Here is a 13,064-nt window from a genome sequence, read left to right as displayed (position 1 = left end):
TTTGACACGACAGGATAGATAGATAGATAGATAGATAGATAGATAGATAGATAGATAGATAGATAGATAGATAGATAGATAGATAGATAGATAGATAGATAGATAGATAGATAGATAGATAGATAGATAGATAGATAGATAGATAGATAGATAGATAGATAGATAGATAGATAGATAGATAGATAGATAGATAGATAGATAGATAGATAGATAGATAGATAGATAGATAGATAGATAGATAGATAGATAGATAGATAGATAGATAGATAGATAGATGTAGAATGTACAGTATGGTTTAAGTCCAGTTATCACAAAAGGAGCAGGAGGGTTAAGGGCTACAGAACAGTTGCTGCTTAGGTGGGGCTGCTTCCAATTAACCATTCACTTCTTGTCAGCTGAACCAAAAAACACATTTCTATACAAAAACTAAAACATCCTACAGTATGGTTTCCATGGCACAGCTAGGCAATAACAGATAAGAAGCAACTGTGACTTTGACTAGGCTCTATGAAAAGACTGGATCTGTGCCTTTTTGCACACATTGTAAAAGCCTAAAACGTTTACAATTTTAGACCATCTTTATAGAAGACCTTGTCTTAATTGCCGTAGTAAAGGACTTTGTAGTTTTATGGCATGGTTTTACATCCATCCATCCATCCATCCATCCATCCATCCATCCATCCATCCATCCATCCATCCATCCATCCATCCATCCATCCATCCATCCATCCATCCATCCATCCATCTTCACTGGACACATTAACTAGCTCTAACTGGGTGATTCTGGGGCGCTCCCAGACCAGAATGGAGATAAAATCTCCTTCATCTGGTCCTGGGTCCCAGTGTTCTCCTCCCAGCGGTACATACCTGGAACACCTCTTGGAGGTGACCTGTTGTCAACCTTACTAGATGCCCTTTTCCACCTGAAATGGTTCATACGCCTTCTCCAAATCCGCAAAACAAATGTTAACCACATAGGCATACTCCCAGGTCCCCTCCAGGATCCTTGCATTGTCACCATGCTCCATGACCAGTCCAGAACTTGAATTGTTCCTCCTCAATCTGAGGTCCCAGAACCTGACCCTAGAGAGAACTTTCCCGGCTAGGTTGAGTAATGGGTTCCCTTCATAATTGGAACCATAGGCGACATCTATACTTGGGAGTCTGGGGACATGTCCCAATTACTTTGCATTAGGATCATTTGTTCAAATGTTCGGAAAATGGCGTGCACAAAAAGCTGGAGGACTGTTCACACTTTCTGGGTGTATTTCTGCCAATCCAAGTGACCCTCATCACTCCCTGGGGCTTTATATCAGTGGAGAAGTTTAACCACTGCATTGGCTGGAAAAACCAGTCAGAGTCTAAGATGAAGTACCAATAACTCTCCAAAGTACACATAAGAAAATGTATTCTAAGATTGTATCACTGGTACATGTAATTGACTGTAGAGACCATTTCCCAGTCTCAAATGTGTTGAAATGATCTCCACCATAGAAATACACAACATTAACAAGGAGCATCTACATCCATCCCGTCCAATCTCTTTATCAATGTATGTACTCAGTGTTTGTGTACTTGCGTGTTCCTCTTTGTTTTCTGTCACTATGGGTTTTATTTATTCCTTAGTTTGTGTGCGTCTACAGCATCTGTGACTCACAGACAAACAGGACAGCAGGTGGTGTGTGATGTAATACAGGGCACATATAAGTCTGCTGTCTGTCTGCTGGATCTACCTGAAGAGCAAACTGGAGACACTCGCTGGCCAACTGGACCCCTCACGGGTTCAGCTTTAAGACATGTCTAAATATGCATTCTGAAACTTTTCATGGGGCTTCAAAAAGCGCATTAGTTGTGACTTTCTCTACATGGTTTTTCCTCTTAAAACACTGAAGCTGGAAACATCTTTTTTTGAACAATAAATTGATTCTTAGACTTTAAAAATCATACTTAGAAGTACAGAACAGTCAAATCTCTAATACTTACAGGATTGCTGAGCAAAGCATGTCATCATCTAGGTCCAAGCTCCCCCTGCTCCTGCACGGGATCCTGCTGTGCAGCTCCTTCGCTCCTCTGCCGGTCATCAGCAGCAGGAGACAGAGCATCCGGAGCATTCGGAGCGCCGGGTCGCTGGTGCGCTCCTGGGAGAAGAGGGAGGATTTGGCTGGAGATGGAGAGTACCTGCTGGGGATAAAGAGACTGAGGAGGCTTTACTGTAATGTGGGCATCGGGTTCCACATCCAGGTCTTACCAAACGGCAAGGTCACAGGAGTGCATAATGAAAATAGATACAGTAAGTTACCTTGCCTTTACCTTTTCAAATCCAAGTAAAGTCTTGAGTTAATTGAATTACTCTAATTGGTATGGAATTGCATGTGGGTGTGTATACCAGGTGCTCTCTGGGCATAATGGCAAAGGGTTTTACTTGATTCGTTAAAATCTCTGATGTTTTGTATAAAGTGTTTCAGGTTGTGTTTCATTGTAAAGAATTTGTATTATGATACTACCTCATACCTGTAATTCATTCAAAATATAGCCTCCAGAAGCTGAATGATTTCCCTCTTGCAAGCATTAGTGGAAAGACAAAAAGTCTGCTTACAGGACGATTCTTAAAATAACATCTTAATTATCTGATCCAAAACATAATTTACAGGTCACTGAAGAAAATGAATGACATCACTTTTCTGTGTATTTATGTATGATATTCGGAGTATTGACTGATGTTCTTTATTTTCTTTATCTGGGGATGTGAGTGGCGTTTCAGCTGAACCAACCAACTGCAAGCCTGTGATACATGAAATCAAATTTACTTTCCTAAATTTCCTCCTGTTATCATTACTTGTATTATTATTATTATTATTATTATTATTATTATTATTATTATTATTATTATTATTATTATTATTATTATTATTATTATTATTATTATTATTATCATCATCATTATTCTGCTGCTAGAGACAAAGCCATCATGTTACACGCTTGTCTCTCACTAGCTAGGAACTACGTTTCCTGGCCAAAATTATTTTTGCTGATCATTTCTTTTTCATCCCAGGCCTTCTGGAAATGTCCCCGGTGGAGAGAGGAGTGCTGACTCTGTTTGGAGTGCGGAGCGGTCTCTTCATCGCTATGAGCGACAAAGGGAAGCTCTACGGCTCGGTAAGAACTAGTTCGGACTTTCTTTTCTCCATAGACACTGTTTTTAAACGTATGCAAGTTCTAACGAGTCACTGGTTACTGCTCATCTGAGTGCTGTAGCAGGAGTGCTTGGGTATACCAGAACATTGCAGCACTTTCCTTCTTCAATGGTCATTGGGGATCCCTGCTGGGTCCTCGGGAAACTCTTGGCTTAAAAGAAATCCCCCGCAGATGACGCAGTTAACGCGTGGCCGACTCGTAGCGCCCCTGTGGCGCATCATGTGGGAATCCATGGTAATGGTTAATGTAGCATCTGGAGCAGCGATGGGAGCTGACGCAGTTTACTGCAGCTGAAATAATCTGGTATTATCTTTATGACGTGAGAGATGTGCTTCCCACACAGAGCACACCATCTCATCATGGTGCTGTCATAATGTACAGCTCTAAACAACATTATGCTGAAACTTTTTAGTGTAAAAGCCCGATGAAGATGGTTATTTTTTGCAATGAAAAGGGAGACACCTGATGGAGACACACCTTTAGATACTAATAATACATCATATTTGGTCTATGAAAGCTATAATGACGTTTGATTTGACAGAGATGAAAATAATTGAGGGGTAATGAATGATATGGCCCTTCAGTAAGAAAGAGCTGTGTGTGACAATCCCTGCTGCAGCACTTACCTTAGTAGAGATGGCAACCCATGGACTGGAGTTCAATTGAGGGCGGCGCTGGTTTGGAAATCCCTTTCAAATCTATCTCAAATAAAGGCTTAACTAGCCTAAAACACTATTTTTTTCGGTGAGTAGACAACCTTCTTTAAACTAAGTTCCACCAAAATCAACAACTCACGTTGTGGTTTTTATTAGAGCCTGGTGATATTCTCCCCAGGAAACAAAAAAATTAAAATGTCTGTCGACTATATATTCACACCTACATACAGTTCATGCATTGAGAGGTAATCAGATGGTGACAATAAATCAATCAATAATTAAGTAAAAAGTACTTTCCATACAGGTTTAAAAAGAAACTGAGGATAAACCCGAGTGGCTCACAATATGTGCATTCTGTTTCTGAATCCATTAACAAAGTTTGAAAATAGCATATACTGTAGTTCATATTTACCTTGCATTTGCCTTGCATGTTATCGATTGACAGCACTAAAGCATGTCCCCTAATACTGGGTTAGCACAGCTAGCTTCATTGATAAAAATGCAGTTCTTCTATTTAACCAAGTGAACACTCTATACACTGTGTGGAAAACTAAGCCACAAGTGTATTTATGTGAAAGGGACAAATGACTAAATGAAAATTAGAAAATAAATACTGTTAGCTTTAGCAAACATACTTATTTACAACCAGATTCACTAGGTAACAAAAGAAGAAACTTAACAAGTGACGTACCTGAACGCTCATGAGAAAGGTTGATAAACAAAACCCAGTTAGACAGCATCCCTGTATCTCCCTGATGGCTGCTACCCTGGATAGTCTCATCTGTGAACGCATGGCAGAAACCACTTGAGTTGGAACTTCAACTAGCTGAACCAGAGTGCTTTATCATGGTGTTAGCTCTGTGATAGGGTGAATGTTGGAGGATATGGATAGTAACAAACTATATAAATCTGTATCTTGTATTTTCAAATAAATGAAAGGCAGAAATCAGTCTGAAAGTGTTTAAATGAATGAGTGAAGGGAGAACCTTCAGTTCATTCAATCTGAAGCAGCAATTATATTTGTATCCATTCACATCAGCAGTATCAGCATGAATTATGTAACCTATTATTATACATTATATGTTAGACTTACATAGTGTACTCTCAATGCTGTGGACACTGAGAGCAACGGTCTCTTGCCCAGGGACATGCTAACTGCAGTGGGGATTGAACTTGTGTTCCCCTGATCCAAAGATCAGCAGACTAGACCACTGAGCCACAGCCTGCTTTATGTCTTCCTTTTTTACTCAGACAAACTTTACTCTAAATCACAGAGAAAAAGAACTCAAATTATACCATTGGAAGTAAACAATGATTACTCTTTATTGTTAAATTAATTTAAATAATATTCAAACTACCGTAATTAAGTAATTGAAACATATAACTGTTACAACTATTAATATCCCGATGCCGTACACACACTGAGCTGGCTGCATTTGTCTGAGTTTACTAATGTCACAGTTAATTGTAGGTCATTTCCTGTGGCCCTGAGCTAAAGGTGTAATGTTTTATTACAGGGAGCGCCAAAACACTGCGGTTAAAATGCTTTTGAGCGCAGAATGAGGCAAACTCAGCTGTTTTCCAACGGTTAGTCATCCAGCAGTTACTCATGGAACAGCAGGCCGTATACACAGAGGTGGGTGGGGTGGGGGTGTCAGATTGACCTTTGGCTATTGATGCCCCCAGCCTCAGTGAGGGAGCCTGCCGAGCCGTTGATGTGTTTCCTTACATTAGCAAACAATAATGTAAGGGGGGGGTGGATTGTCTGTGGTGAAGGTGACACACAAGGATAGATACCCTGGTGATTTCTCCAGCTGGAGAGCTAACCATATAAATGTAGATGTCATAATGCAAGCACTGGTGCATCAGCTTGAGGACTTATCCGATGAAGATGCCTATGATGTTGCATGTGTCTGATAGAGGATTAACATTTACAGGAACTCCAAAATATGATCCGAACCCAAAGTCCCACAGGATGGTGAAGGAGAGGGGCCATCCCACCATATCAAACACCTTCTCAGCATCAAAAAATAGTGCAGTGGACAGATTGATGTCAGGGGGAAAAGAAAAATGTCTTCATAAATGTTCAAGATTCAACCGTGGACATGTGTTTCTCTGTGAAGTCTCCCTTTAAATAAAACCTGTTTGATGGGAGGTGTTAGAGATGAGACAAGGGATTCCCTTCTTTTCTGAATTGACTTTAATCATGGGCCCCAGTTAATTTCCATTTTAACATTTCTGCTGACAGTCTGATGTGTTTCATGTTCCTTTTTTCATTTGATAAACAATAAAATGTGATCTGAGGGTCATTATCTGTCAGCTTTAATATCTCAAAACATTCCCTCGCTGTCAGATTCCGTTTGAGTTTGCTTTAATTTGGTTTTAAATTAGGCCAATTGACCATGCAAGACATGAGGAACCAGGATAATCAGACTGGAAAAATAACAGAAAATATCACATGATCAGTGCCTTAAAACACATGACCTTTTAAATTATGAAACAACATCTGACACTTCTACACATGCCTTATTATCCGCTTTTTCCCCTCTACTGTACAGGGCAGTTTCAACGAAGAGTGCAAGTTCAAGGAGAATCTCCTGGCCAACAACTATAACGCCTATGAATCAGCGGCTTACCCTGGCATGTACATCGGCCTAAGCAAGACCGGCAAAACTAAGAGGGGAAACCGGGTCACCCCAACCATGACCATGACACACTTCCTTCCCAGGATATGAGATTTAAGAAAAAAACTCTCAGCAATGCAGAACGAAGTCTGACCACATTTTGGTCAGATTTCACTGTCAGACTGCTCAGGTTCTCCTTCTACAAACAACACCACAAACCATAGTGTGAAACTGTGTCCCTGTGCATCAACTGTTAGTGTGCATCAACAGCAGAACAGTATGTGGCATCAGCACACGCTGGAATGAAAAAATAAGGGTCCAAATCATGATTTGTTTTCACAGTATACCATATTATACCATCAGTTAATGGATCACACAAAAAGATGAATTTTTGTTTTCCAGTACATGGTCAGCCCCACATCATATAAAGCAGTTCCCAACCTTTTTTGTTTTGTGTCCCCCCTTGAGCTGGTCTCCATTCTATAAGACCCCCCCTCTGATCTTTAATGATTGCCTAAATGTTTTCTTGTGTTGATCCCCTGTGTAATTGTATTTTACTGCTCCTTAGATGAAAATCCCTTGTTTAACTCACCCTGAATAAGAGTGCATTTAAACTTGAAATTGAAATGTATTATCAGTGAAAAACTGACATTAAGACTCACTTCTAGCAGTTTCAACATTTTTTGTTAGGACGAAAGCTTCTGAAGGACTGTGGCCAAGTTGTTAGCTTTCTAAGCTGGTGGCCGTGCAAAGAATGTCCTAATATTCAAGAGGTTTATAACAATCAGTATTTGATAATTATGTTTTTCATTTATTGCTTATAGTGAGAGTCTTCATGAGACCTTAAGAAACAGGCAGCATTCCCACCTTTTCATCAGCTGTCAACCCCACACCTGCTATTTCTGAGTATTTTTATTAACATATCTGTCAACACATGTGGTTCAATCAGCTCATTTTCACCAGTGTCTTATGTTTGGAGATTTCCTCTGTTTTAAGGGCATAATTAAGAGAAGCTGTCATCTGGTGTCTCTGAGCTAGTTTGTTATGTGTCAGTGAGATAGCTAGTTAGCTCAATTGCTAATGAAACAATAGCTTCACAGTTTGAACAGTGTGGTTTTCTTTAGCATCACGTCCTGTTTAAGCGGTGGAACAGTTCTACTGAATGATGTCAGCTCCTCCACTCAACTCACCTGATCACATATACATGTACTTTTTAAGTCATTTTTTTTGTTTAAGGTTTTTGTTGTTTTTGTTGAATATAAGGACATTTCATGGCACAGTGTGGTGAACTGTCCCAGTAAAGCTGCTAATTTACAATGTAGTCAGTGCGGACATGCAGTCATTGCATTACCTTGCATTTCACCAACACTTTGTTTCAGAGCGCCTCTATAGAGCACTTTTGGGTTTAGTGTCTTACCTGAGGCACTTCAAAATGTTGACTGCAGGAGATCAAACCACCGGCCCTCTGAATGGTGGATGACCACTTAACCCCTGAGCCACAGTCAACCAATGACCAAGGAGTGGTCTCTGAAATTGGCTGTCCATTGATGGTGTTGGTGATTAGAAAGTTGGTATTGAGTATTTATTTTTCATGAAGTGACATTTTTTTTATGGAGTTTTCATTTTAAAAGATGGGACCTAATAAATGGATACAATAAATATATAAATATTATATTATAAAATTAAAATGTCTGCCTAATCTCTCCATTTATTTGTTTGAAGTGAATGGATGTGCAGAGTTAAATGAATAAAGGCCAGGAGGATATACAATAACCTCTTTAAATGTTTCTAATTTCTAGGAATTTCTCAAGAGTCATTTGCGTTCATTTCATTATATAAATATTTTATTGTCAATTATAAGTTGCGCACAGTGAACAGGAGACTTTAGAAATGTGTGACAGTCGTCATAACCATAAAGAAATAAAATACATAGAGATGAGCAGATTATTATTTCATAATTTATTTTTGGATCTGCTTTAGGATGTTTATATTTAATACATGTTAGTTAATACATAGCATTAATGTTCTCAATTATCTGGTGTGGCATTTCAATTCTACATCAAATGTTCCTGATTTCTTAATTTCGTCCTTGACACTTTTGTCTCTAATGTATTTATCCATAACTCTAAGAAATGTAACAGTTATTTTTAATTAAATCAACCCCCCCCCCCCGCCCCTAATTTGAAGGGAACAAGACCCTGGACATTTTTTCCTTCCAAACGGAAATTAAATGTTTTTTTTTTTACTTGATTGCAGAAATCTGCAATCAGTGCGGGCAAACCGAAGCAGATGTTGCACTCGGAGGAAACCCCGTGTGGATTTGGAAGGAAAAAAGACCCGTGGCAATCTACCCTTAATATGCCTCTAGATACCACCCGCTACAGTTTTTCATCGTTTGCAGTTAAATGCTAAAATGCGGGAAAACCTGGAGAAACCCTGCGTCACAGTTCACTTACTGAACGCTCCTGCAGATGTTGGAGATGACTTTTCCAACAGACCTAAATAATCTGCAGATGGGGCAACACATTTGAGGAGGTTCTAGCAGGTGATTTTTGACGGACCAGGCAATAAAACCTCCAGTTCGTGGGTCCTTTAAAGCCAAAAGGGCCAGGACCATATCTGGAGAGCCCTCATTCTTGCACAAGAGCTGGTAAACAGTCTTGTCAAGGTCAGCGAAGGTTGTTGGGGTGGTTTTAAAGTCCACGCCCTCCACTGCAGCCCAAATGCTATCAAAGAGGCTCTGAATGATGCCCCCGAGGTCCACAAGAGTGTGGGTCACTTTAGATTTCTTGAAGGCTCGTGTCACGAGCTTCTCCACAAAAATCTGAACAAAGACTCTATTCAAATCCCGCTTTCTGTCTACGTCGTCCTTCAAACGATTGGCAGTTGTCTCCTTACAAACCGAGGCTGGCTCCAAAGCCTCGACCCTCTTAACCAAGGCCTCTGACTGAAACGGAGCGTAAGGCCCCATGATGGCCTGTTGGACCCTTTGACTCTGGGTGCCGACCTGAGTGTTCACAAACCAGCTCATCAGTGACACAAAACGCCACGACTGATTGCGGATTTCCGCGTGCATGGCGGCATGCGCCTGAGGAATGGCCAACGTCCCGACAGACGAGTGCCTAGCAGGCTGCGGGAAATCACTCTGTGACATACCACTAGCTACATGTCTGTACAACATGTCGATTAGTGCCTGAGTAAACACTACGTGCTTGACACTGGAGCTGTCCTTGAACCTTTTAGAGATACTAATTTCTTTTCCCCCCTGTTCACCTCCCTCAGTTTCGAGAAGAACGCCTACACTTTTCATCAGTGAGATCATGGACTTCTTAGTTTCCGCTTTGGGGTCTGAGTGGAATTTGTTTTTGAGCTTCACCACCATGCGATGAATCCAAGCCTTGGCAAAACGCTTTGCCAAGCAGTTCTTGACCTTCAGATTTATGCCCCGCTTGCATTTGCTCTTCTGGTTCTGTTGACCGGTAGACTTGTCAACATCCGTCTCCTCCAAATTCTCCTCATTCTCGGTCAGAAGGACTGCGATGTCCTCCGCGGTGTTCGCGATCTCCAGATGGCTCTCCTCTTGCAGCAGTTCAAAAACCTCATCATGCAAATCTTCCAGGACGGGATCGGTGATTTTTCTCACCTCCTGGTCAAGGATTTCTTCCACGGATTTTTGGTTCCGGATGTCAATGACTGAGTCCCCTGAGGAACTCTGCCCCTGGCTTCCTAGGAAGGAAATCACTGAGAGCGGTGACGCAGATCTGGACTCCTTTTTATCCACCAATGGTTCCTCCACGGGGACGAGACCCAATCTCCTAACACGTGTTCTACGGCGGCATCTCCCAATTCTAATTTTCCCTGAAAATGCCTTCAGCATTGTGCAGGTGTGCTCCACCATAACGTTGAGCCTGCGGGGGGGAACAACGCCCTCAGCATTGTGCATTGGGGTAGAGAGGGCAGAGTTCACGCTCTCTGTCACCTCTTTGCTAATGACAGCTGTTAAAAGCTCCAAGCTGTCGTTCTCGATCTGGCTCTGAACGTCCAGAGCTTGGGCAAAACTCTGGGAGAGCGCGTCCCCCAGACTGGACCTGATGCTCTCCTCAGAGACGGACCTCTTCATGCCCATAAGAACAGACAAAATGGCCTTAGTTAGGGACGTCACAATCTCCAGTACAAGATCTGCCACTACGATTAAGGTGGCGTCATCAGGTGTGCCTGATCTTAACAGAAGCCACTGATCTCCTGTCATCCCTTTAATAAAGGGCTCAATAATAAGGAACAGAGTCACTCTGAGATCTGGAATTTCTCCCTGTTGTTTGCTCATGGTCATTATAACTGTATTAATGCACTAACCAGCTATTTAAACAATAATGTTATTGATGATTTTTAAATATCTAGATATTTGAAAAAGGATGTGGATTATTGTGAAATATCTTACAATGTCTAAAATAATGTGGATTATATTTAAATGTCCTGATATTCAAAGACTAATGTGGATTATTTGCAATGCTGTGTGGAGTACTAAATTGAACAAACTGATCAGTAGGTAAGAACCAGAAGACTGACTGACAGGGAGGAACTGCTCCCTTTGCAGGAAAATATACTGACGTCATTCTGAACATCTATGCCACTGATCTTCAAAGCCCAAAGCAATCTTGATCGTGACGTCATAGATCAAAGCAACAGCGATCGCTAAGCCCCGCCCACCAACACGAACGGAGCTTTACAACTGTTGCTTGGCAACCGATTCCAATTGTAACTATGTTTATTTAAAACCTTAATTTACACGTTTTAATCAGTCTTTTCAAACCTTTATTAACACCTTTTATGCAGTCTTTTCAAACCTTTATTAACACCTTTTATGCAGTCTTTTCAAACCTTTATTAACACCTTTTATGCAGTCTTTTCAAACCTTTATTAACACCTTTTATCTATTTTTAAAAGATTTTTTAAAACATGTTTTAAGGAGTTTTTCTTGCATTTATTTGCACATTATCCAATCCAACAGCTAAATAAACAATAACCTGCTGTGAAAGTGATGTAGCATCATTAAGGACATAGAAGGGACTCATACAGAAATATACAGGATTTCAAAGGCAATATGTAGATCCTTTTATCAAATTTAGTCAATGATCAGTCAAAAACAGCTGCTGAGCTATCCGTCAGTTCATGTCATTTGATCAGTACTCCCATCTTTTATGGATACCTGTAATTAGCCTATATTAACAAATTTAATAAAGTCCTTTTTTGCTAAAGGAATGAGGTTGAATCATGTTTAACAAAAGTAGAATTTACATACAGAGACATACATTATATATACTTATTGTTATATGATGTTTTATAATTTAGTAAATGTACATCTCCTTTGAAAACAGCTCAAATGTAATAACCAATTTGAAAGACTCCTTCATATGATTTTGATAGAGTGAATACAATTTTTATGAAGTCTTTTATTAGGTTGGCCATTTTAAAAATATTTGTAAGTCATATATCAGTTTAACAGTAAAATCTCTATAAAAGAAATGACAAGCTGGATTTTCTCATCTGTCGATCAAAGCGTTCCACTAGCAGTAGCAAGAATTTTGCTCACCACTTCCACACTTTGAAATCCAGCTGTAGCGGCCAGAGCGTTTACTTTGCATGGCAACTGGATATTATCAAAATCACAAAATAATCTGAATCTCGTCAGGATTCATCCTTATAAGAAGTCAGGTCCCCAGGTTCACATGGCTAGGACCCTAAATACATTTGCACACTGTTTTTAAACTATAGTATGTCCATTAATGTTTCTGTTAAGTACTATATTGGTCTATTATAAAGAGTATAATTCTTTGTTTAAATGTCATATCGTGTATTCTTTGGATACTCTCTCTCTATATATATATACAAATGCTTAATTGTCGGGCTGGGCTAAGTCCCCAATGTTATACTAGATCCAAGCAACGCCCCCGGTAACACATATCATATCTATTAGAAATGTAAAGTATGTTTCATTGAAAGAAAAGTAGTAATTGGTACTGAAGGTGTTTCTCAATGGAAAATATGATTTTTATTTTTTAACGACCTGCTTTGGCAAGTTTGGCTGACCATCCAATCACCTGCAAGGTATTTTTACAAACATGTCTGATCTTTTCTAGTTGCCATTGATGACTTCTAGGTTGATTTTTCACAGGGGTGTAGTGCTATTTTTACAAGTACCGGAGTGCCATTCATTTTAATTAAAACAACTTATGCTAATTGTTCAAACTGCCGAACATATGCAAGTTAGCATCCATCAGTTTCTATGTGCTGGGGACCCCTACTATACATTTCTCACATCAAACTTTGGGGTACTCTACATCTATCATTTATATTTATAATTGGCTCCTCCATTCCAGCAGCAACATTAGAGGGCTGAGCACATTAATGCACCAATAGGTCGAGTCCAGTAATATAATAGGCAATATCATCTTTTCCTAAGTGAAATGTATCAGCATGTATTCCTCCACTGGAGTAGAATTTTTGAGCACGTGCTGAAGTTAACACTGTTATCACATTAGTCTGTGTTCACCCAGATTTATAACCGTATTTTTGACATTTGGTTACCATT

The 13,064-nt window shown here is 40.0% G+C and overlaps 1 protein-coding gene across 1 annotated transcript; it reads left to right on the top strand.

The window, feature by feature from the left end:
• Nucleotides 1-2,001: 2,001 nt before the first annotated feature.
• Nucleotides 2,002-8,103, top strand: LOC134859564 (fibroblast growth factor 4-like). Its single transcript, XM_063876107.1, has 3 exons — nt 2,002-2,290; nt 3,053-3,156; nt 6,410-8,103. The coding sequence occupies exons 1-3, from the start codon at nt 2,002-2,004 to the stop codon at nt 6,584-6,586; spliced, it is 570 nt and encodes a 189-aa protein (XP_063732177.1). The 3' UTR covers nt 6,587-8,103.
• The last annotated feature ends 4,961 nt before the right edge of the window (nt 8,104-13,064 follow it).

Source organism: Eleginops maclovinus, chromosome 23, assembly GCF_036324505.1.
Source record: "Eleginops maclovinus isolate JMC-PN-2008 ecotype Puerto Natales chromosome 23, JC_Emac_rtc_rv5, whole genome shotgun sequence".
In the NCBI taxonomy this organism is placed as follows: domain Eukaryota; kingdom Metazoa; phylum Chordata; class Actinopteri; order Perciformes; family Eleginopidae; genus Eleginops; species Eleginops maclovinus.
The sequence above is the reverse complement of the archived record's forward strand: the minus strand, read 5'-3'. Positions and strand labels throughout refer to the sequence as shown.